This window comes from Chiloscyllium punctatum, chromosome 25 (assembly GCF_047496795.1).
Source record: "Chiloscyllium punctatum isolate Juve2018m chromosome 25, sChiPun1.3, whole genome shotgun sequence".
Lineage (NCBI taxonomy): Eukaryota > Metazoa > Chordata > Chondrichthyes > Orectolobiformes > Hemiscylliidae > Chiloscyllium > Chiloscyllium punctatum.
Genome location: NC_092763.1, coordinates 58,247,862 through 58,273,512, shown reverse-complemented (window position 1 = coordinate 58,273,512; position 25,651 = coordinate 58,247,862). Strand labels below are relative to the sequence as shown.

Genomic DNA, 25,651 nt, shown 5'->3' with positions numbered 1-25,651 from the left:
TTTTTATTTGGTTTGCATATTCAACTATGTATGATTGTCAAGTTATGAGGGATTTTTAAAAAAACTAGAGTCAAATAACTCCAGGTTGATGAGTTGGCTTGCAATACTTTGCAGTAATCCACACCTACATGTGTTACTATGAAGTTATCTAGAGGATGCATCTGAATGTAGATCAGGATCAGAGAACGAGAGGAATAAGTGACATAACTTTGGGTGTTTTAATAGACTCATCTGCTCAAGTCACAGAACTAGCCATAATACAGGGCAGCTCGGAGATTGATTCAGAAAGTTTGGTGTGGAAAATGGATGAAAACACTTTGCCGCTTTATTGAGGGAAACCAATGAAAACTTTTATTGTCTCTTCCTTCTCCTGCTATACCTGACCACGAGTGCCTTACATTCATATTGTTTGCCAAAATTGGAATAACATTTTTTTTTGTCAGCTTTAATGGGTTAAAGCAAAAGAGCTCATGGGTTTAGTTGCGGATAGAGAGTGAAATTGAGAAAAGAATTGAGTGCAGTGGATAATTCTGTTTCAATTCACCAACTTTCATATATACCAGTGTGTTAGGCTGTTTGTGTATGAGGGACAATTAACATTTCGATTGTCAATTTCGATATGTTAATCACTCGACTAAACGATATTTGCCTGGGTTTGACTTCCTGGGTTTCCCAAGTTTAAAACTCACTAGTGAAAGCAAAGTGAGAAGATTGTGGTAACTGAGGCAGCTGGAGTTACGATGAGAGAAATGCACTGACGTGAGAGTTGACCTCGCACATTTTTATGAAGTTATCAACACTTTGGAAGTGATCTGTTCCATGGACCTCTGATCTACTATTTATCAGCCATAATCGAATGGTGGAGCAGACTGGATGGGCCAAATGGCCTAATTCATTTCCTATATCTTATGGTAGGAGTCTTACAGGTGGGGAACAAGATAATCATGAGTAACAGGAGGAGCAGAAGGACGGGCACTAATACAGATTGCAGTTCCACAACAGGACTTATCCTGTACATAGAGTCTACAAGCAGAGGATAGGCATCATTGAAATGTTGGAGCAGCAGTGTCTGAGGAGATTCGGGTTGTCACATGAGGTGGTAGGAGTTATTTGAAGCCAATTGGAACAAAACCTGTTGTCAACAGGACCTGCTGGCCACAAGTGGCTGTCAATATCACCACGGCTTTCAACTTTCTTTGTGCCTTTGAATCCTTTTAGAAATCAGCAAGAGACATCTGTTGCATAGTGTGGTAAGATATGTTACTGAATAATACTCTGCCAGGCTGACAATTTTACCAAACTTGCCTGTGGTGACACCAGGAGAAAATGAGGTCTGCAGGTGCTGGAAATCAGACTCGAAAAGTGTGGTGCTGGAAAAGCACAGCAGGTCAGGTAGCAACTAAGGAGCAGGAAAGTCGATGTTTTGGGCATAAGTCCTTCATCAGGTAACACCAGTCAGAAAGACTGCTCAGGTTTGCCTGGTTTCCATCAGTGCGTGATGCACTGACATGTTGCAGTGAAACTCCGTAAATCATTGAACAAAGTTTGTTAGCTTCAAAGATTTGAACTCCACCTGCAGTGTACAACCACAAGAAGATTTTTATGCAGATCTATGTGAGATTCTCAGGCAATTGTCATCATGTTTTCATCCTGAAGCAGTCACCTGGCCAGGTGTCATTGTGCCTGGTAGAGAGTTACCCACAAGGGATACGGATTGAAAACCTGCTTGGCGCCATTTCTTCAATTCTTGGGGAATGAGCCCTGTTATAATCTAGTGAGAAGGGGTGAACTGGCTTTTCATGGTTGAATCTTCTTGGTTGGTCACAAGGGTTATTTTTGATGAGGCTATGTCTCCCTCCAATTAAAATATACTTCACTAATTTTCTTTTATGGTAAGCAATAGGGAGTAAATCATAAGGTTTCATTGAGTTAAAGAAGTAAAATATTGATTACCTGGTTGACCCAAGAAAAGGAGCAAAGATGCAACATTAAGCAAATGGCCTTTGTGCAGTCACTTGGGCCCTTACATGTACGCACACAGGTACAAAGTCTATGAGGCACGTGAGATGTTGGGGATATGACAGAGTGGACCAGAGTATCATGGGGAGAAAGGACTCTCTGGAATGCTAACAGAGATTTCATCACACTCAGAAGAAAAAAATTCCAGGAGCATTCCAGCAGTTTAGGAAATTGGTGCTGGGACACCCCTGTTCAGGAATGGAAGGAGACTGAAAGCAAGAAATTCTAGGTCACTTTGATTGTAGGCTATCTTGGGGAAAATTTTAGATGCCATTATTAAGGAAGCAATAAAAAGCCTAACAGAATGAGACAGAGTCAACATGAATTTATGATAAGGAAACCATGTTTGACTAGTTTGCAAGAGTTCTTTCAGGGTATGATGAGCATAGTGATAAAGGAGAACTGGTTCATGTAGTACATTTGGATTTTCAGAAAGCATTTGATAAGGTTCCGCATAATAGGTTTTTGCGCAAGATGGTATGGGGATAATATATTAGCATGGATTGAGGATTAGTTACCATGCAGATGACAGAATTGGGATTAATAAATCTTTTTCTGGGTGTATGCATGTAACTAGAGGCATATCATAGGGTCAGTCTTTGGGTTTCAATTATTTATTGTCTAGACTAATGACTTGGAGGAGTCATTATCAGACATTCCTCATAGCTAGGCTTCATGTAGAGTAGTGGAGCCAGGATCCAGGGCGTAGGTAGGCAGAAGTGTCTGAGAGTTGGTGCTTAGGTTTAGTGAATTTGAGAGGATACTGCTGAGAGGAATAACATGTGTCAAACAGATGGATGGAGACAATTTACTGGGAGTGACTTTGAAGGTTGAGCATGGTATTGTAAAAACAAAAGGGTGAATGTCGGCGCAGGATGGATACACGAAGATGTGAGAGGTACGTAGTCAGGGAGGAGGGATTGGTGCAACTTAAGTTGATATAATCAGCATTGCACTGGAATAAGCTTGAGAGGGTATAGTGAAGAGATTGTGCTCATCAGGATGTAGATGAATAGATCATTGCTGTCCTTTTCTTGCCCTGCCTAGGTTATTGAACCACTTGTGATATTGTGACCAGCAGTGACATTTCCTTTGCCACCTCTCATATATGCCTCCTCAGTATTCCCAGCTGGCTTCTGTCTTTAATTTTTAAGGAAGGAAATATTCTTCCAGGTGATCATAATCCCCAGTAGCATGCCTGGGAAGACACCACTGAAATGAGGGCAGCACAGTGGCTCAGTGATCAGTAAATGTAAATTTAAAAAAGGTTTTGCGATTTACATATGAAAGAACTGAAACCAACATGGTCATTCTAAAAGATGAGGGACTTAACAAACAATCCAGGTCATTTTTAATACATAATTTCAGTTACATCACACTGTAAACTTTTACTATAAATTCTGTGTCTTACAATCTTATTCTCCACAACAACCTGATGAAGGAGCAGCGCTCCAAAAGCTAGCACTTCCAAATAAACCTGTTGGACTATAACCTGGTATTGTGTGATTTTTAACTTTCTCTGTATGGAGTTTGCATGTTCTCCCCGTGTTTGTATGGGTTTCCTCCAAGTGCTCCAGTTTCCTCCCATAGTCCTAAACTGTGCAGGTTAGATGAATTGGCCATGCTAAATTCTCCATAATGTTCAGGGATGTGTAGGTTAGGTGCATTAGTCAGGGGAAATGTAGAGTAGGGGAATGGTTCTGGGTGGGATACTCTTCGGAGGGTCAGTGTGGACTTGTTGAGCCAAATGGCTTGTTTGGACACAGTAGGGATTCTATGACATTTGACCTTCTAGTTTCCATGCTTCCTAATCTTTGGATTCAAATTATGTTTGAATTAGAATTGGAGTTGAAATCACAACATCTGGGTCATCGTCACTTCTACTGACAGTAATTGGCTGGAATGTCCAGGAATCATGTAATAATACAGTGGCTCAATAAAAAGCAACTGACCGGTGCACTGAGCTCCAGATTTCCCATATGTTACCAGACTCCCCAGTTCCCATCATTTGTACAATCTTGACATCCACCCCTATTTATTTCACAGCATGAAAATCCATCAAAAACTTTGAATATCTATTTTTGTGGGAAGCAAACACATTGAGTGCTGATGTGATAACCAGGCAAGTTATATTAAACTGAGAACAACTATAAACAAGATAAAGCAAACTGAATTACGCATAACATATTATTATTAGAAATTAAAATCCCCTTCATTCAATTAATTATTTTTCACATGTTCATTTTGCCATTCTGCCTGCTATGTGGTGAGGGAAAGACAGTTTTGAACATACAGAAGAAAGGTCTGGGATAACCAGTTCACTGCTGCATTCTTCCTCTCAGTAAGTGATTAGAGTTTCCAGTCTGCACTTTTTCCTGAACTACATGTTGCAAAATATGCACCAATTCTCCACACCACAGTACCCCAGAAAGCATGCACATCAATCCAACCTTCTTCTTTGTAGGAACATTGATTGTGAATAAGTTAGTTATTTAATCACTCTACCTTTCAGCGTGTTAGGCTGTGCTGCCTCAATTAAACTATTATCATTTGAGTTAATGGGGCAACAGTCACACTGTATCACACTTGGGGTTTTTTGTGGTAGGATTATTGTTTAGAGCACATTCAGATAGAAAAGGCCACCAAAGGAGACTTTAAACTGATTTCCTTACCTTTGACAAATACATAGATCTGGGATTTAAGATTTCCATTGTCTGCAGAAATGGCATATTTACAAATGTAGTTCCCAGTGTCACTGCGTTGAGCCTTCCTTAAAGTCATGGTACTGCAAAAATACTTCTGCTTGTCATCACACCTGTAGTTGATGATGTTAAATCTGTTTTTTGCAGAATTAGATAGGTTGGGTCCAGACCAGTTCAAAGATGCTTGACCCCTGTTGATAAACCATAATAGTCAAAATTAGTAAGGTGCTTTATACTGGGTGTGGCTCTTGGTTGTCCCTTTACGAAACCATAAAATCACACTAAAAGATAACAGGTCATGTGACACGTGGCCAAGGTCTTGTACAAAGAAAAAAATAGCATCCCTTATCTTAAACAAAAACAGAAATTACTGGAAAAGGTCTGGCAGCATCCGTGAAGATAAATCAGATTTAACGCCAAGAGTTGCTGGACCCGAAATATTAAATCTGATTTCTTCTCACAGATACAGACAAACCTGCTGAGCTTTTTAAATAATTTCTGTTTTTGTTTCAGATTTACAGCATCCACAGCTCCTTTTGGTTTTTATTCCTTGCCTTATACTCATTATCTGGTCATTATCACATTCCTGTTTGTGGGAGTTTGCTCAGTTCAAATTGACTGTCACACTTCCTAATTTTCAACAGAACTCCACTGGCTGTAAAGCACTTTGAGATATACGATGGTCATGAGAAGTGTTCGTGAACACGGTATGAATACAAGTCCTTTATATTTTAAATATCTCATTTGCACAGACCTCAGTATTAACTGCAACCATTCATACAAGAAGTAAAATTACATCACCGTGGGCCTGGTTTACTGATTCACATTCCCTGAAAGTTTTGATCCCTGCTAGAAGAATAGGTTTGAGAAATTGCCATCATACATTTTGGAATGCATTTTTGACATGCAGGCATTTTGATCTAGCAGTGCCCCACAGGTTTCAGAGGTGAATCATCATTAATCTAATAATTAAGAAAGAAATGTCATCAGATCATTGGGAGTGCTTCATAGTGTTCTCTAAATAGAACCACAGCATCTTTAATGTTCAGTTGAATACCAAACAGGAGCTTGATTTAATAGCTCCATGAAATAATGGAGCACACCCTCAGTGTTGAGAGTGTGGTGCTGGAAAAGCACAGCAGGTCAGGCAGCATTCAAAGAGCAGGAGAATTGACGTTTCCGGCATTAGCCCTTCACCTGGAAAGGGCCTGATTCCTGATGAAGGGCTTACGCCCAAAATGTTGAGTTTCCTGCTCCTCGGATCCTGCCTGACCTACTGTGCTTTTCCAGCATCACACTCTCGACTCTGATCTCCAGCATTTGCAGTCCTCCCTTTCTCCCAGCACACCCTCAGTGTCATGTAAGATTTCAGCCATTGTTATGCATCCAGTTGTCATAGATGTCTTGCAGGTTTCTAGGACTGGAGAAGATTACAGACTTGGGGAGGATGTGTGACCATGGAACTATTGAAAACAAAGGAGAAAATTTTAGGAAACACTTGCCTGTTTACTTCCTTCCACTTCACTATCCAAAGCAGTAATTTACCTATGCTTCATTCAATCTAGTCTACTGTATTCACTGCTCACTATATGGTCTCCTCAACATTGGGAAAACAAAATGCATTCTGAGTGCCGGCCTTGCTGAACATCTACATTCTGTCTGCAAAAATGACCCTGAGCTTCCTGCTGCCTACCATTTCAAAGCACCACCATGTTCCCTGGCCAACATCTCTGTCTTGAATTTGCTGCTGTGCTCCATACAGCATCAGCACAAGCTGGAAGAACAGTATCTCATTTTCCACTTGGTGACCCTGCAGCATTCAGAACTCAATATTGAGTCCAATAGTTTTAGGGTTTGAACACTTTTTCCATGTCCTTTACTCACCCCTGCACACCAGGCATTGTCATCACATGGGCCTCTTTCACCACAGCCAATCCATTTTCACCCACTAATAGTCCCCTTCAGCAGTTTTTGTTTCTCCTCAGATTTCCATATCTATTCCCTCATTTGCTCAACTGCTATTCTCTCTCTCTCTCTCTTGCTCTGGGCTCCAACTCCACCCATTGTTTACTCCTCTGCCCTTTGCCCACCATGCCCCTCCCCTAAAAGGGCCACTAGAACAAAAATGTTGGTTTATTGCAAGTTAAGACTCAGGCAACAGTGTTTTGAATGATCTTAATTGCATTAAAATAGTTTGGATTAGAGACAACAAAGGTATGAGTTAGCTTTCAGCAGCAGCTAAGTGATCAAGTCCTGACCTACAAAATTGACCAAACTGTTAGAGATGGCAATAGTGAAGTGGAAGTGTGATGGAGATGGAAGGTTAGAATCATGCCCTGCCCAGCTTTGACCCCTGGTGCAGATCATACCTACAAGATCATTTAAAGGGAAACTTGTTAATAACTGAGCTAAACTGGTACAGTGACTTTATAGCTCCATATCTCAGAGGTTGGTCCAAACTTTGTGAATTTAACGAATATCAAATTTAGCTCAGCTCTCTGTCATCCATAATTGAAAAAACGACTAAAATCCAACTCTGTGTAGATGTTGGAAAGTAATAATGTAATAACAGTGGTGCAATAATGCAAATTATATCCACAATATTTGGATTCATTTATGGTAAACGGTAAGTATAATTTACAACGTAAGTGCAGTGGAATCTCGATTATCCGGCATTCGATTGTCTGAATTTCGGATTATCCGACATGATTGCAAGGTCCCAATGCTTTGCTAAACTGTGGTATCCTGCATTCGATTATTTGAACATTTGATTATCCGAACAAAACACTCCTCGTCTGTGTCGCTCGGATAATTGAGGTTCCTCTGTATGTGAGCAAAAATAAACAATTGCACTCCTTTGATAATATTGTATTGAATGTATTTCCTTCTGACTAAATTAACATTTTTTCACTTACTGTGTAAACTGCACTGACAAAACCAGGATGTGTATTTATGGTATAGAATAACATTGGGCTATTACATGCACTAAGATGCATTTTCCAGAATCGGAAATATTGAGACAAGAACCAATGAATCTGGGAGTGGGTGACATTTAGGGCAAAAAGTTGGTTTAATGATCAGTGCAGTTTTATTTTAAAATCAATGAAAATTCCCAGCAAGTTTGAAAAGCTTGAAAGAGATGAAGCAAATGATAAAGTAGTGGAAGATGATGCAAAGATAACATTTAAAAGCCTGCAGCATAGAATGATGGATACAAAATATTGATTTCAACAAAAAGGCTGAATGAAAAGGAAGAAAGTGGTGAAACCTAGACAGTGTGATATTGTGAATGAATGGTGGATGCTCAGATGAAAAATAAAAGTTATTATCAATGGTTATTAATATGCTATCACCATTCATCTTTTAAAAATTTATTTTTTTTCAACATTTCGAGAGTAGTATCATTTTGAAAGTTGTGCTTTTTTTGGTGTCACTTCTATTGTTCTATCTTTGGCTACATTGGAAAATGAAAAGATAGAATGGCTTAAGTGGCCTTCTTAAAAATGTATTTCTCAGCCCTTTTTAAAGTTGCTTGTTTAAATTAGAATCATAGAATCCCTACAGTGCAGTAAAAGACCATTCAACTCATCAAGTCTGCACTGATCTTCTGAAGAACATTCCACTCAGTCCTGGCCCCTACTTATTCCTATAACCCCACATTTTCCATGGCTCATCCATCTAGCCTGTGTACTCCTGGATACTAAGGCCAATTTACCTAACCTGCACAGCTTTGGACTGTGGGAGGAAACTGGAGCATCTGGTAGAAACCCATGTAGATACGGGGATGAACATACAAATTCCACACAGACAGTCATTGCAGCTGCAATTAAACCTGGGTCTCTGGCACTGTGAGGCAGTAGAGCTAATCACTGAGCCACCATGCCATCCCTCTGAGCCATTGCTGAGTAAGTGCGAGGCCCAGTCTGATGTTTGGACTCACAATCGGACAAATCCAAACATAAGGGTGAACTTTTATTTATGGAATGAAAATTATTCCAAGTATGGAGGGATTATCTTATGAGCAAACACTAAACAGATTAGTACTCTACTCACTGTTTAGAAGAATGAGAGGTGATCTCATTGAAACTGCAAGGATTCTTAAGGGGCTTGATAGGTGAATGCTGAGAGGATGCTTCATTGTTGTGGTTCTGTTCGCCGAGCTGGGAATTTGTCTTGCAAACGTTTCGTCCCCTGTCTAGGTGACATCCTCAGTGCTTGGGAGCCTCCTGTGAAGCGCTTCTGTGCTGTTTCTTCCGGCATTTATAGTGGTCTGTCTCTGCCGCTTCCGGTTGTCAGTTCGAGCTGTCCGCTGTAGTGGCCGGTATATTGGGTCCAGGTCGATGTGTTTGTTGATAGAGTCTATGGATGAGTGCCATGCCTCTAGGAATGAACGGCCAGGGAATGAACGGCCCTCCCAAGCACTGAGGATGTCACCTAGACAGGGGACGAAACGTTTGCAAGACAAATTCCCAGCTCGGCGAACAGAACCACAACAACGAGCACTCGAGCTACAAATCTTCTCCCAAACTTTGAGGATGCTTTTTCTCATGGGAGAGTCTAGAACCACAGGGCATAGTCTCAGAATTAAGAGGTGCCAATTTAAGACTGAGATAGCAAGAATTTCTTCTGTCAGAGGGTTGTGAATCTTTAGAACTCATGCGCACAGACAGCTATGGAGGCAGAGTGCTTGTGCATATTTAAGGCTGAGATAGATTTTTCATCAGTAGTAGAATGAAGGGTTATGGAGAAATGCAGGATAGTGGGCGGGAAGAATGTAGGATCGGCCATGATCTTCTTGAATGGTAGAGCAGGTTTGAGGGGCTGAACGACCTACTCCTGTTCCTGTTTCTTGTGGTTTTATGGGAACAGAAATGAGACATAAGAATTAGAATTAAAATCCCTACAGTGTGGAAAGAGGCCCTTTGGCCCAACAAGTCCATACTGACCTCCAAAGAGTAACCCAGGGCTGTGATGAAGCAGACAGTACCCTAATCTTGCCACTGACTAATGCACCTAACCTACACATCCCTGAATAATCTAAGCATGGCCAATTCACCTAACTTGCACATCTTTGGATAGTGAGAGGAAACCAGAGCACCTGAAGGAAACCCACACAGACATGGGGAGAATGTGCAAACTCCACACATACAGTTACCCGATGCTGGAATTGAACCCAAGTCCCTGGCACTGTGAGGCAGCGGTGCTAACCACTGAGCCACTGTGCTGCCCAAGCTGAACAACATCTCCAAAACACCAACCAGATTTCAGCATCATGATTAAAAATGTCACAATTAACAATTGCCTGCTGTACCTAGTTCTTGCTTGTTAGAAGCGGCTGTCATTGAAGTTCTGCCTGGCTTGTAATGCCTGTCACAAATGCCTACAACAACTTCCTCCCCTTATCCTCCTACTCAGGAGACTGCTCCTGTTCCCCCAGTTTCTCTGCTTCCAATATATCACCCCATTGTATGCTTCAGTTGGATGGAGTACAGCACGCCAAGATGATGCAGAACATTCCGGTACAACCCCCACCCCCCAACCTACAGACTGATCTAATGGTGGAACAGCATCTTCAGGAGCCCTACTGCCTGCTTCATCACAGCCCTGGTTAAAGGATGGGCTGCATTGTAACTGTATTCTGCATTAGTCAGGGATTTGCACCGTGGTATAAAGAGTCATGGTTACTGTGGATAGCCCTTTACCATCATTAGCCAGCCATGTAATGTCCTGGACCATCAAAGACACCAGATACATGAGAGTGTACCTGAACACTAATGGTTTGGAACCCTTCTTGGTGATGAACTCTGCAATGTTGTGATATGGCTCTATCAGTGCCATTTGTGTACAGTCAATGGCACAGTGGTTAGCACTGCTGCTTCACAGCGCCAGAGATCCGGGTTCAATTCCCGCCTCAGGCGACTCTCTGTGTGGAGTTTGCACGTTCTCCCCGTGTCTGCGTGGGTTTCCTCCGGGTGCTCCGGTTTCCTCCCATACTCCAAAGATGTGCAGGTTAGGTGAATTGGCCATGCTAAATTGCCCGTAGTGTTAGGTAAGGGGTAGATGTAGGGGTATGGGTGGGTTGCGCTTCGGCGGGTGCGGTGTGGACTTGTTGGGCCGAAGGGCCTGTTTCCACACTGTAAAGTAATCTAATCTAAAAAAGGAGTCAAGGCCAAAAAGGTCTGGTTCTCCTGCACACTTCATGTATCCTGACGGACCCTGAGGCCGTGGTCTTTTGCTGAGCAGGGTGTTCCTTGTCCCTTCCTGCTACTTGCTGTTAGTCCTGCTCCTCCTGCATCCATCTTTGCCTTCTTGGGAAATCAGCCACAGCAACCTCACCACAAGACCCACCACTCCCACTGGAAAGGAACAACGTTGGGCACAGAAAAAAAACTAAAGAATTTCTTAGATCTCAGGCCAGTAATTGATGGCATACCCTGTAGATGTAACCTGCAAACTCATCATTAAGTGCTGTACCCTGATAGTAAGGGACATAACTGCATTGGACATTCACATTTAGCCTTAGCATGTTGCAGTCACTTGCTGAAGGTGCCATGCCAGTTAAGATCATGTGCCAGAGACATTGGACTGCTTGCAGCACACACTAATCTCAAAGCACTCTCTTTTTTAGGATGCATGGGTGATGCAATGATTATAAATCTGATATAGCTGCGATTTGCAAATGGCCACTACATGTTTGAGTTGGTGCAATGTCATGGTGTCCAGCACACACAGATCCCATGCTTTTGGTCATCCAAGTGATTCTTACCTCACCAATCCTGAGTGTTGTTCCAGCAATTTTTTAGGACCACTTTGCACCTTGAGAAGGGAGTGTGACAGCAGTCAACATAATTTGTGTTGGAAACCATCAATACTGGGATCCACCTGGTCACCAGGTACTACCCCTGAAACAGACTATCCATCCCCTGTTATATTACCCTTTCCTGGCACCCCATTTCTACTCATCCCCCACTCCCCCCAATAAAATTAGCTTTGTCTACAACTGTACTCCCTGCCCCATGTAACTTGGCATTATATGTTGCTGATACCTACCCTACTCCTTTGTGCTCCGTCTGTGGAGATCACAGTGGTGTTCACAGTCAACAACAACCCGTCTCGTAGCCTTGTACATCCTCCAATACTGCTTATTAAACCGGAGCATCCCCCCATCACTGTCCTCAATCACACTACTATAAATGTCTCTGCTTACCCCACAGCCTTGACTTACCATCACTAATCTCCCAATGGTCCATACAAGCACTCCCATGAACCATCTGAAAGATCAATGGATGGACCCCTCCAGACTGCAGTTATCCTAGACCAACTTCGCATTTGGTCCCTTGTCATGACTGAATAGACCCCTCACCATTATGTTTGCAACTTCCAAACTGATGATCATGACTCCCCTGACTGGCGCTGTAGGATTGACTGCTGACCACTATCTAGTTAATAATCATACAACACCAGTTTATAGTCCAACAGGTTTATTTGGATGTGCAAGCTTTTGGAGTACAGCTCCTTCATCAGGTAGCTAGCATGACCACTACCTAGATAGTACTGGGATGGATCTCCTGATCGTAAGCATCCAAAATGGGTGCTTTGTCATGTTAAAGCCCCTCGACTGTATGTAGACTGTGCCCCTGACCGGCACTACTTTGGCCCCTTTACCAAAAGCAGTCCCCCAAGACTGGATTGACGTCTAGTCACCATCAGTTCCTGACATGACCGGTTGGTTGCATGAACATGCAGTGTGTTAGCTGCATAGACAGCTGGCATATGTTGTCGGTGTTACATTGCTGTCTCGGAGAATCACACCAAGTCACTTGTGGAAAGCATTTGAAATGAAGGTGGCAAGATCTGGATGGCAAGGTGGGATATAACTGCACTTGTCAACTGATTCTGTCACATACCTCACCACAGCCTGTGTCGCTCGGACCACAATAAGATTCCATCCTTTGTGTTTTTTTCTATCTCTTTAGTCCAGTTGTTCTTTGGCCTGCCTTATTTATCTTTCTGTACTAATTCTTCATTTACCTTTGCCATTCCAAATCTCTTACTCCAATCTTTAATCTTATTTACTGTTCATCAAACTTGAAATGCCCTTACTCTCAAATGCCACGATCAGGTTAGCTCAACCTCTTGACAATTTACAGGGCTGAAGGGTAAGGGAAAGGCCTAACGAATGAAAATCTCCTTCTGATGTCCCTCTCTCTTAAAAAAAATGGGTTATATATATTGACATCAATTTAATTAATTATCTGTTAACTGTAGTCAGTGGGTTTTGTTAAATTTTCAACATGTCATAAAAGACACATGAATAAATAAAAGAAAGAAACAAATAATGAGGGATCAGAGATGGTGGAATTAATGCAGACTGCTGCTTTGTCTCTCAATTCACCAGAGTATGGTAAATAATTTCTCCCAATAGTCTGAGAAGTGGAATTTTCCAAGCAATTGAATATTGTGCCCATTCTTACTCACAAAAGCTCCACTTCAGAGAAACTGTCCATCCTCAGGAGGATCATGCAGTGTGAAGTGACTTATATGCTTTGGCAAATGATTCTATGTAAAATGAAATATGAAGACGGCTATTTAAAAATATCAATAAAGCTATGTTCCACATTGCAGTGAATTCCCTGAGCTAAGTTGAACATTCCATTCTATTCCTTTTATACCATCTATCTATATTATTTGGTCTGGTTTAGGGCTATGTTTATTTAAAACGCATGCAGAATTTATTAGGTGAAAACAATGACTGCAGATGCTGAAAATCAAATACTGGATTAGTGGTGCTGGAAGAGCACAGCAGTTCAGGCAGCATCCAACGAGCAGCGAAATCAACGTTTCGGGCAAAGGCTTTTGTCCGAAACGTTGATTTCGCTGCTCGTTGGATGCTGCCTGAACTGCTGTGCTCTTCCAGCACCACTAATCCAGTGCAGAATTTATTGACCATTCTTAGGATGTCAGGAATGAAATCTTTTTGACTGCAAAAATCACATTTCACTAATTATTCATTCTCAGGCTAAACCTATGCTTGGAGGAAAGTATAAGCAAAATAAGTAAGGAAGGTAATTTTGTAGAATAAGAATAATTTTCGAAGTGGACTATTTGCTTATCACATGACAATATCAGACTCTTTAATTTCCAATATAAACCTGGTGGATTTTTATGTTACGAAGGTGGGTGGCCATTTCAAGCTACTGACCAACCTGTCTTGCTTCTACTGGGGTTACAGCTAACTGCCCACCAGTAGTCATTAAGTTCAAGTAAAATATGTTGAGGAAATTCAACACTAACCATTTCAAGTTGAGAGTGTGGTGCTGGAAAAAACAGCAGGTCAGGCAGCTTCCGAGGAGCAGGAGGGCAAAAGCCCTTCAGAAATTTCTAGATTAGCCATTTCTAGATTAGCGTTAAGGAAGAAGGTGGACATTTTGTAGAAGCTAGCATTATCAGAACAGATGCAGTAAAGATGGAGAAATTGGGAGAAGTTCTGGGACAAAGATTCCCCACCACCATAGTTGACAGAGTCCTCAGCCACATCTAAACCATCTCCCACACTTCAGCCCTCATCCTTTATCTTCCATCCTGCAACAGAGAGAGGGTCCCCCGGGTCTTTTCTTACTACTCCCCCAGCAATAGGTAGACAAAGGTGGGAGGTGATGGAAATAAGTAGGTAGGAAGTATGGAGTGGATAGGTGGGAAGGAAAATGGACAGGTAGGTCAGGTCAAGAGGGCAGATCTGAGTCAGAGAGTTGGATATGGGAATGGGGTGAAGGGAGGGGAGATTTACAAACTGGTGAATTCAATGTTAATGTCTTGAGGTTGTAGGGTGCTGAGGCAGAAGATGAAGTGTTCCTCCTCCAGTTTGCGGATGGCCTTGTGTAGGCGGTGGACTAGGCCCAGAATGGATATGTCCTCAGGAGAGCGGGAGCGGGCGTTGAAGTGGATGACCAAAGGAAGGTGGGGTTGGTTGGTGCATATGGACAGAGGTGTTCCCTGAATTATTCTGTGAGTTTGCGCTCAGTCTATTCGATGTAGAGGAGACCACATCAAGAACAATGGATGCAATAAATGAGGTTGGAGGATGTACAAGTAAATCTCTGCTGGGTTTGAAATGATTCTTTGAGGCCTTGGACTGAGGTGAGGAGGAAGGTGTGGGCACAGGTTTTACATCTCTTATGGCAGCAAGGGAATGCACCAGGTATGGAAAGGGGGCTGGTGGGGAGTGTGGACTTAAAGGCAACTAACTACAATCAGCTCTGAAGAAGGGTCAGTGGATCCAAAATATTAATGCTTCTTTCTTTCCACAGATGCTGTCAGACCTGCTGAGATTTCCCAACAATTTCTGTTTTCCTTATTTTTCTTAGTTGCCCTTGAGAAGATGGCGGTGAGCTGCCTTCTTGAAATGCTACAGTCCATTTTATGCCAGAAGACCCACAATGCCATTAGGTAGGAGTTTCCAGCATTGTAAACCAATAATGTAGAAAGATAGGTTGGTGTGTCGCTTGGAGACAAACCTGCAGGTGGTGGTGTTCCTATGTATCTGTGGTCCCTGTCCCTCTAGATGGTAATGGTTCAGAAGGTGCTATCTAAACAACCTTGGTGAATTCTTGCAGTGCGCTCTTGTAGATGGTACATACTGCTGCTACTGAGTGTTAGTGGTGAAATCCATGAGGTCAGAGTATTTGCAGCAATGCTTGTATCAACAAGCAGCAAGAGTGTTTCCTCTAAGTTCAAAAATCTACCTAGGAACACTCCCTTGAGGAGATTTGTCCAATCCAGCTCTTAACATTAGACCCCTGGGTAATCTTAGATGTCTTTCACAATCACTGGTAACCATCCAACATCTCTTATAGCCATTACTATGACTGGTACCATTTGCAGAATGATGGAATTGGCTTCACCACATTTGGGATCACAGTGCACCATCTGATACCCACAACTCCCCCACCCTGCGCAGTTGGAAGTCTCATGTCCCCCATGAGAGACCCCCATGCTATGATCCAGGCCTTACTTCCCACAATGTGTTCCTGGGATCTTAGTGGGATTCATTTCAGCTCTCACCTGACATGATCTCCATGACATAACATGATCTTGCAGTGAAGAATTCTAGGAGTGGATAAATAACTTCTCTCATTTGTCAGACAGATAGTGTTGTGAGTCATAACAGCCAAAAGGAGCCATTTCTGCCTTAACCCATAAGAAAATGAGGCATAGTTAAATTTCAACAAAAAAACACGACTTGAATATTGTTGTCAGTAAATCACTCTGGATGTGTATGTATTGTATTGGTCTGTTTGAAAATTCAGACTTTTTGATGATCCTACCATTCATGAAAGACGGTTTGTCATAGAGTGATAGAGTCAGAGAGCTGCACAGCATGGAAACAGACCCTTCCTTCCAACTCATCCATGCCAACTAGATATCCTAATCTAATCTAGTCCAATATTTGGCCCATATCCTTCTAAACCCTTCCTATTCCTATGCCTTTTAATGCTGCAATTGTACGAACTCCACCATTTCCTCTGGCAGTTCATTCCTTACGTGCAACATCCTCTGCATGAAAAGGTTGCCCCTTAGGTCCCTTTTTAAACTTTCCCCTCTCACCTTAAACCTATGACCTCTAATTTTGGACTCACCACCCTAGGGAAAAGACCTTGTCTATTTATCCTATCCATGTCCCTCATGATTTTATAAACCTCTATCAGGTCACCCCTCAGCTTCTGACACTCAAGAGAAAACAGCCCCAGCCTATTCAGTCTCTCCATATAGCTCAAACCCTCCAACACTGACTGACAATGTCATAAATCTTTTCCAAACCCTTTCAAGTTTCCCAACATCCTTCCTGTAGCAAGGAGACCAGAATTGCACACAGTATTCCAAATGTGGCCTAACCTATGCCCTACACAAGACCTCCCAACTTCTATACACAATGCACTGACCAATAAAAGAAAGCATACCAAATGCCTTCTTCACTCTTCCATCTACTTGTGACTCCACTTTCAAGGAACTGTGAACCTGCACTCCACTGTTTCTTTGTTCAGCAACACTTCCCAGGACCTTACCATTAAGTGTGTAAGTCCTGCCCTGCTTTGCCTTTCCAAAATTTAGCACCTCATATTTACCCAAATTAAACTCTATCGGCCACTTCTCAGCTCATTGGCCCATCTGATCAAAGTCTTGTTATACTCTGAGTAACCTTCTTCACTGTTCACTACACCTCCAATTTTGGTGTAGTCTTCAAACTTACGAACCATACTTCCTATGTTCAGATTCAAATCATTTATATTAATGACAAAAAGCAGTAAGGGGACGGGGAAAAGAATGGGTTGCTCCAAATGTACAAAAAAAGATTGTGCACTTGCTAATAAAGATTAGTGTTAGGAACAGGAGTATGCCATTCAGCCCCCTTGAGTCTGTTCCGCCATTTAATAAGATCACGGCTGATCTGTAGCTTTACTCCATATGGCCCATATCCCTTAATATTTTTGCTTAATCTTATGCTAAACATGCATCTGTCTTAAATTTAAATTGCCCAGAGGAGATTTACTTGAGGAGTATTAAATTCTGATGGTGACATTTTGCCTTCACAGAGAGGTCAGTAACTAAGGGGTGCATAGATTTAGAGTGGCAGATTTTAGATTTTTATTATCACATGCACTCAAGTACAGGAGAACAGTGAAAAGTGTATAATTTTGCCACACATGTCGCCATCCCAGGTTCCAAAGTACCGAGGTACAAAACAAGCTTAGGTACAAAATAGTAAGAGAAATGAGAGTTATAAAGAAGATAAAATGAAGTGCAAATTGCTGTAGAATTGTTTTTCATTCTCATAAGATGTGGACATTGCTGGCAAGGCCAACATTTGTTTTACATCTTTACTTGCCTTTGAGTCCAATTAAGAAACAACCACATTGCTGTGGGTCGGGATTAAGTTATCAGAGAACAGGTAAGAATGGCTGATTTTCTTGCTTCATAAATCAGATGCATTTTTACAACAATTGATGACAATTCCATGGTCATCATTACTGAGATTAGCATTCAATTCAATTTTTTAAATAACTAGTTGAATTTAAATTTCACAAAGGTTAGCCTGGTCATCAGTATTACTAGACCAATGGCATGACCAAACTTTGGATGGTATTCATAAGCCAGACTTCATTATTGCAGCTCTCAGTTTCCCCATGATCCTTTGATGTGTTGGTATCAATGTAATTTGACTAATTTTAGATAATTTCTATATATTTCATTTGATCCGTATTTTTCCATGACTGAAATACTTGCTTCAAATATTTATTTACCGTGAATTGCAACCAAATATATTTCAGCAGTATATTTATAATTCAACATGGATGTGTAACTACCATTAAAAGCAAGATGATATAATGACAGCCTGATAGAAATATATTGGGTTATCTTCCAGAAACAGCATAAAACATAGATAACTAATTTATAAAATAGTCAGTTTTAGCTTTTCTAAGAGACACCTAGAATGATTATGCTGGGAATAGTCTGAGGTTCTGATTAACAACTCCATTGGACAGTTAAATATTTGCTTTGTGGGTTTGAAAAGATATTGTAGGTTTAAATCAAGTCAGGTTACACATATGTAGGTAGTTAATCAGTCTGTTTTTAAGATATATCATTTGTCCCATCCTTCTCCCTGTTATATTAAGGTCTTCCCACCCTGTCCCAGTCATGTACATTGTTTGTTTAACCCTGCCCTTTCCTCAGTCTTTTCTTAAAAGCTTCAAATTGTCATTATAATGGTAAAAGTTCAACTGCAGTTTGAGTTTTTAAAAAGGTTAACTAAAAGTCATTGGCCAGCCTCTTAAATAATGAATTGACTTTCCTTTAATTCTTGAATGCTGCTTTTACATTCTGAGAGAAGTATTTTGTGTAAAGTATCACTTATCTGACAGGATCTCCCTGAATAATGCACTTTTCAGTTCATTTTGAACAGTGGTAAGCATTGCTTGGCATAAAACAAATAATTTGACATTCAAGTGATGACAAAACGCTCAACACTGTGCAACTGACCAATTAAGTGGAACAGGCACTGATTTATTCACAATACCTTCAACTGCAATTGCTGAAAGATCATTGCCTCATGAACCAAACTGATTTCAGGAAAAGGTTATGAAGGTTTTGGTGCCTTCTTTTTGGGAAATAGCAAACATTGAAATGACCCAACTAAAGTTTACATGCTTATAAATGGATTGTTGAGATGATTCAGAAATGTTTTCCTCTTTGATGATGTGTCATAAAACAGGAAACAAAGTAAAAAATTAGTTAATTCACATTCCTCAAAGTAAAGAACCAGCAGATGATATGAATTTTCAATGGAATATTCATATGTGGAATTGATAAAGTGAACATAAAATGTACAATCTTTTAAGGCAAAAATACTTTATAGGAAAATAGAGTGAGCCCTGATAAACATGGGAAGTTAAAGATAGATTAGATCAAAGGACATGGCTTGCAAAGTTGCCAGAAAATGTTGTGGATTCGGAAAATTTTAGAATTTATCAAAGGAGGACCAAGAAACTGACAAAGAGTGAGGGAATAGATTATTAATGCAAAATGGAGAAAATGAGGATTGCAGATGCTGGAGAATCAGAGTCAAAAAGTGTGGGGCTAGAAAAAGTGTGGAGCCTGATGAAGGGCTTATGCCTGAAATGTCGATTCTCCTGCTCCTCCTGTGCTGCCTGACCTGCTGTGTTTCCCCAGCACCACACTTTTTGACTCTATTAATGCAAACTAGCAAGAAAAGTTAAAAATAGTGAAAGCTTCTGTAGATATGCAGAAAGGAAAATATTAGCAAATATAAATGTGAACCTATTACAAACAGAGACAGGAGAATTTTTGATAGGAAATAGAGAAATGGCAGAGAAGCTAAAAAAGTATGTTGTATGTGCGTCATCTTCTTTATGTCTGTCTTAATAAAAGAAGACATGAGATTTCTACAAAAAAATTAAGTTCTAGTGAGAATATGGAACTGACAAAAAATCATATTAATTAAAAAAGTGATATTTGAGAAATGAATTGTAATAAATGTTAACAATTTCTCATGACGTGATAACCTTTATCTGAGAGTCCTGAAAGGAATGCCTGCAGTGGTAATAGATGCCTTGGCTTATAGAATCTTTCAAAATTCTATAAACTCAAAAATTGTGCCTGCAGATTGGAAGGTTGCAAATATAATGCAACCATTTAAGAAAGAGTTGGAGAGAGAAAATAGGAATCTACAGACCTGTTAGCTAAAAGGGAAAATACTAGAATCTTTTATAAAGGATGTGATTACTAGGTAATTAGAATATAATTGTCTGATTGGACAGAGTCAAGATGAACTTTTGAAGAGGATTTCATGTTAACAAACCTGATCAAGTTCATTGAGGATGTCATGAGCAGAAACAATACGGGAAACCAGTGGATCTGATGTTTTTGGATCTGCAGAAGGTTTTTAATAAAGTCTCACACAGAAAGTTGCTAAGCAAAAGTAAGGGGCAAAGGATTAAGGGAAATATATTAGCATGGACAGGGAATTGGTTAATAGGCAAAAATCAGAAAGGGCATAAATGGGTCATTCTCATCTTGACAGAGTGGGACCAATGGATACCACAAAAATCAATGTTTGGGGCCCAACTGTTCACCATCTTTATGGAGCTTCTTGGAGCTGAAGGACAAATGTATTATTTCTAAATTTGAAAATGATGCGTGGATTTCCTCCAGGTGCCCTCCTATAGTCCAAAGATGTACAGGTCGGGTGAATTGGCCATGCTAAATTGCCCGTAGTGTTAGGTGCTTTCGTGAAAGGGAGATGGGCTGGGTGGGTTGCTCTTCGGAGGGTCGTGTGGACTGGTTGGGCCGAAGGGCTTGTTTCCACACTGTAAGGAATCTAATCTAATCTGCCATGGTAGGAATCTAAAATAAAGCTTGTGACAAATGTGATTTGTGAGGAGAATACAAAGATACTTAAAACAAAAACAGCAAGGCCTGAAGAAACTCAGCATATCTAATATGATCAGTCTTCAAAACTGGAAGGGGTTAGAAAATGTGGTTTTAATGCTATTGAAGGAGAGGAAAGATAAGTGAATGTAACAAATGGTGAAACAAGGAGTGTATTAATAATATTAAAGAAGGTATTGAGACTTTAAATAAGTGTAAAGGATAGATGTGAAAAGGAGGAAATGCTTCTGTTCTGGTCAGAGTAAAGTCAGCAGGACACAAAGTAGACACCTGGGTGGAGGCAGAATGAATGGGTTGCAATCAAAATGGAGTATAGAGGTCATGCTTTGAAATTGTTGCACTCAATGTTGGATTTTAAATTAGCATTTAGCAGCAATAAGCAGAAAATGAAATGCTGCTCTTCCATCTTATATTGAGCTTCATAAGAATAGGCCCAAGATTGAAATATTAGTATGTGAGCAAGATAGTTTGTTGAAGTGGCAAGCACTGGGGTCATTCTTATGGACAGAATTAAGGCTACCAATACTTACCCATTCTGCAACTGGCGTGATCAGTGTTAAGGGACTAGCATTATGAGCAGGTGAATACTGTAGTAAGAAGTACAAATTAAATTCTGCTTCAACTAGAAACTGTATTTAGGGCCTTCGATAATGAGGAGTGAAGAGATGAAAGGGCGAGTAGAATGTTGTTTACAATTGCATGGGAAGGTGCCAATTGGAGGTGGGTCTCAGGCAGGATTGTTAGGAGTGATGAAGGAGTTGGCTAGTTTGGGCTTGCTTCTTACTTCCACAGTCACTTCTATCCATGCCTCCTTTATTAATCTCTTTCTTCTGTCTTTGAGAGAGCTCACCTCAGTGCAGCTCCTCAAATCTCACAGAAGAACATCCAGATAAAAAGCTGAGAGACCTGGGGAGCAGCATTTCCTCATTTCATCTCAATTCTTGTGTTTACTGCAACCTTGAAAACAACATGATACCATTCACTTTCCCTGACTGGTCAGGGTAGCTGAGGTGGGATGCTGTGGTTCTGGGAAAGATCCTTGACAAAGACTGTTCCTTCACCACTCAGATTTCTGACCAGCAAATGGTCTCACAAGTTTGACAGCTCTTTGACAGCAATTTTAACCCTCTTTCTTTCTTCACAAATGCATTTGTGCACACACACACACACACACATACACAATGTGCATTTTTGCAGATTTGTATTTGCAGATACATTCTATTTTGTTCAAAAAGCACACAATCTGTAGACAGTCAGTCAGTGTGATATTTTATAAATTCCTACTTTGGAAATAAAAGCAGTCTGCCTCCAGGCTGAGATACAAACAGACTTTAAACCTGTCCTCACATTGAAATGAGGTATCACCCTTATTTTGATAAAACCTGAAGTTATTTTGGGGCAATGACTTAAAAGAAATTCTGGGATTTACATGTTAATCAATTGAATCCTGCACCTCCATTTTAACTGATTAAGCACTTAATAGCCATCTAGATTTAGAGTCACAGTGTCGTGGAGATGTACAGCATGGGAACAGACTCTTCAGTCCATGCTGACTATATATCCTAAATAATCTAGTCCCATTTGCCAGCACTTGGCCAATATCACTCTAAACCCTTCCTATTCATGTACCCATCCAGATGCCTTTTAAATGTTATAATTGTACCAGCCTCCACCACTTCCTCTGGCAGTTCATTCCATACATACACCACCCTTTGCATGAAAAAGTTGGCCCTTAGCTCCTTTGTAAATCTATCCTCTCTCAGCCCAAAACTATGCCCTCTAGTTCTGGACTCCCCCAACTCAGGGAAAAGATCTTGTCTATTTACTCGATCCACACCACTTATTTCAAAAACCTCTATAAGGTCACTTTTCAGCCTCTGATGCTCCAGAGAAAACAGCCCCAGCCTATTCAGCCTCTCCCTGTAGCTCAAACCTTCCAACCCTAGCAACATCTTTGTAAATCTTTTCCGAACACTTTCAAGTTTCACAGCATCTTTCCTATAGGATGGAGACCAGAATTGTACATAATATTCCAAAAGTGGCCTAACCAATGTCCTATACTGCTGCAACATGACCTCCCAACTCCTATACTCAATTCTCTGAACAATAAAGGAAGGCATACTAAACACCTTCTTCCCTATTCTATCTACATGATCCACTTTCAAGGAACTATGAACCTGCACTCCAAGATCTCTTTGTTCAGCAACACTCCCCAGGATCTTACCATTAAATGTATTAGTCCTGACGTGATTTGCCTTTCAAAAATGCAGCACCTCACATTTAATTAAATTAAACTCTATCTGCCACTCCTCTGACCATTAGCCCATCTGATCAAGATCCCATTATGCTCTGAAGTAACCTTCTTCACTGTTCACTACACTTCCAATTTGGTGTAATCTGCAAACTTGCTAACTAACAAACTACATCCAAATTGTTTATATAAAAGACGAAAAGCAGTGGATCCAGCACTGATCCTTGAGGCAAATCTCTGGTCACAGGCCTCCAGTCTGAAAAGCAACCCTCCACCACCAGTCTCTATCTTCTTACATTCAAGCTAGTTCTGTATGCAAATGGCTAGTTCTCCCTCTGTTCCATGTGCTCTAACCTTGCTAATCAGTCTACCATGACAAACGTTCACATAAGTTGTCGGACCCTTTGATCTTTTACTTCGAAATACCGTGTCCTATGTATTCTCTCTCACTAGCTGTCTGAAGAAGGAGCGAGGGCTCCAAAAGCTTGCTCTTTCAAATAATCCTATTGGACTATAATCTGGCGTCATGCGACTTTTGACTGATCTGCAAAGTATTTCCTGGTTATGTGTTTTATTTTCTTTTACTAGCATGTCCAACATTTTGATTTTCTAATAGTGTTTGTAACAAGTTGGCTTTAATTCATTTTGTCGTATTAACTGAATCCACAAGAATGTTTAAGAGTTTACTTAATGCTGGTTATGAGTGGAGACAAGGGAGTAGCACTTCTGCAATTTATATGACATATTCAATCAGGTTGCAAGATTAGATGTACCACAGTGATAAAACTCGTGACCTAGTTACAAAACTTACTTTGATGCATTAGTTGATCTATTCGAATCACCAATGGAATCGCTGTAGTATGATTTAAAAGGATTGTACTCTGTAAGGAGCCAAAGTAAATACAAATAGACAGAAGGAGACAGAAAGAAGTACCTTAAAAATAAATTCAACTTTACCTGCAAGTGACTGAGAGTGTTCCATTTACTTCAATGATCAGTTGCTGGGCAGAAATATTCAGTTCTGGCACGATCAGATTGACTTGAGGAACTGAATCTGAAATTTAAAAACAAAAGCAAGAAAAAGGTTGGTTATATAGTAGTTACTGTGTAGTCCAAAAAAGACAAACTCCGTTGAAGCACTACTTAACAAGGCTGGCGTGGTGGCTCAGTGGTTAGCACTGCTGCCTCACACTACCAGGGGCCTGTGTTCGATTCCAGCATCAGGCGACTGCCTGTGTGGAGTTTGTAGATTCTCCCTGTATCTCTGTGTGGGGTTTCCACCCACAATCCAAAAATGTGCAGGGAATTGGCCGTGCTAAACTGCCTGTAGTGATGTGTAGGTTAGGTGCATCAGTCAGGGGTAAATGTAGGGGAAATGGGTCTGGGTGGGTTACTCTTCGGAGGGCCAGTGTGGACTTGTTGGGCCAAATGGCCTGTTTCCATGCTGTAATAATTCTAGTTTTATCATGAGATGTTAATGTTGATACTGTTTGTGTGATTGAAGTTCATATGTTTCATCAATACTTTACATTGATCATCTATATAAGCAGGCAAAATAAATTCTGCATAACTGATTTTGAATAGCCCGAAACCAGCATAAAACTAACAGTAACAAAGCACAATCAAGTAGATGAAGCAATAAAAATTCTAAACAACCATCTTAATGTTGAAACTAGAACATCAACCCTGTAAAGCCCTTTCCATTATTCCTTCTGTCTTCACTATCCCTCAATGATATTGCTTGTACATATGTATTTCTTTTAGTTATGTGATTAAACTGTGCTCTGTGCTGTGAATTCCTGGCCACTAACAATTAACTTCTGTGAAGTATCATCAGTTGGTATACTTCAAACAGAGAGTACTGGTTGGTTTTGTTTTACCTGAACAAGACATATTTCATCATGTGGTCCACCATTTATGATATATAGCTGTAAACATATGGAATTTATTAGACTAAATCAGGGAGAAATTGAGTACTATCCTGCCAATTTTGTGCCTGATAAAATGGGCACCTGCCTGCAGTTGGCAATTTTTGAGCAACTTTAACTGCTCCTTTGACACCTATTTTTCAGGGCTGTAAGTGCAAGAGCAGCCGATAGGCTTGAAACAAACCTAAGACAGTGTAAACATGCAAATCTGAACCTCAAGAGCAAAATTCATGTATAAATGGATGGAACATACTCTAACTCAAAGTACTGAATGTCTGATACAACTAATTAACAATGCTTACAGTAATCACAGGATGTTACACAAAAGAAGGGCTCTCGAAAGTTCGAGAAATAATCCTTCTGGACTCAAGAAAGGCAGTTCTGTCCCATCACAAGCATACAGATGGTCCTGTCCTTGGGATAATTTCCTTTCGTGTAGGCATGAGTTTTATTTTATTCATCTGTAGCCCAAAAGTCTTTTGTCATTATCCAACTAATTAATTTCCGTCTTTACAAAACCTAGGTACATGAATGCTGTATTTAAAAACAAATCATCCTATAAACTGTAACAACTACAGGCATCGAAGGTATCTTTTCAAGTTGTGTTGAAAAATGTGGCCCAAGGCATTTTAGTTTTCTGCTTAGATGTCAAGAAGCATGATGAGTTTCTTTTGCACACTGCTACTTGTTTAACATTTAACGAGTACTTTCCTTTGGCATTACTTAACCTCGATCTTCGATATACAAGTGCATTTAAATATAAGTGTACATGAAACATCAAATAT

At 40.6% G+C, this 25,651-nt stretch overlaps 1 protein-coding gene across 2 annotated transcripts in view; it reads right to left on the bottom strand.

Annotated features, from left to right (window-relative positions):
* kdrl (kinase insert domain receptor like) overlaps positions 1-25,651 on the bottom strand; it is a 210,341-nt gene that overhangs the window by 154,696 nt on the left and 29,994 nt on the right. For both annotated transcript variants that reach the window (XM_072595317.1, XM_072595318.1), the window contains exons 2-3: positions 23,896-23,992; positions 4,692-4,912 (exon numbers count right to left, since the gene is read on the bottom strand). In XM_072595317.1, the coding sequence (XP_072451418.1) occupies positions 4,692-4,912; positions 23,896-23,992 (318 nt within the window). The remainder of the gene's footprint in view (positions 1-4,691; positions 4,913-23,895; positions 23,993-25,651) is intronic.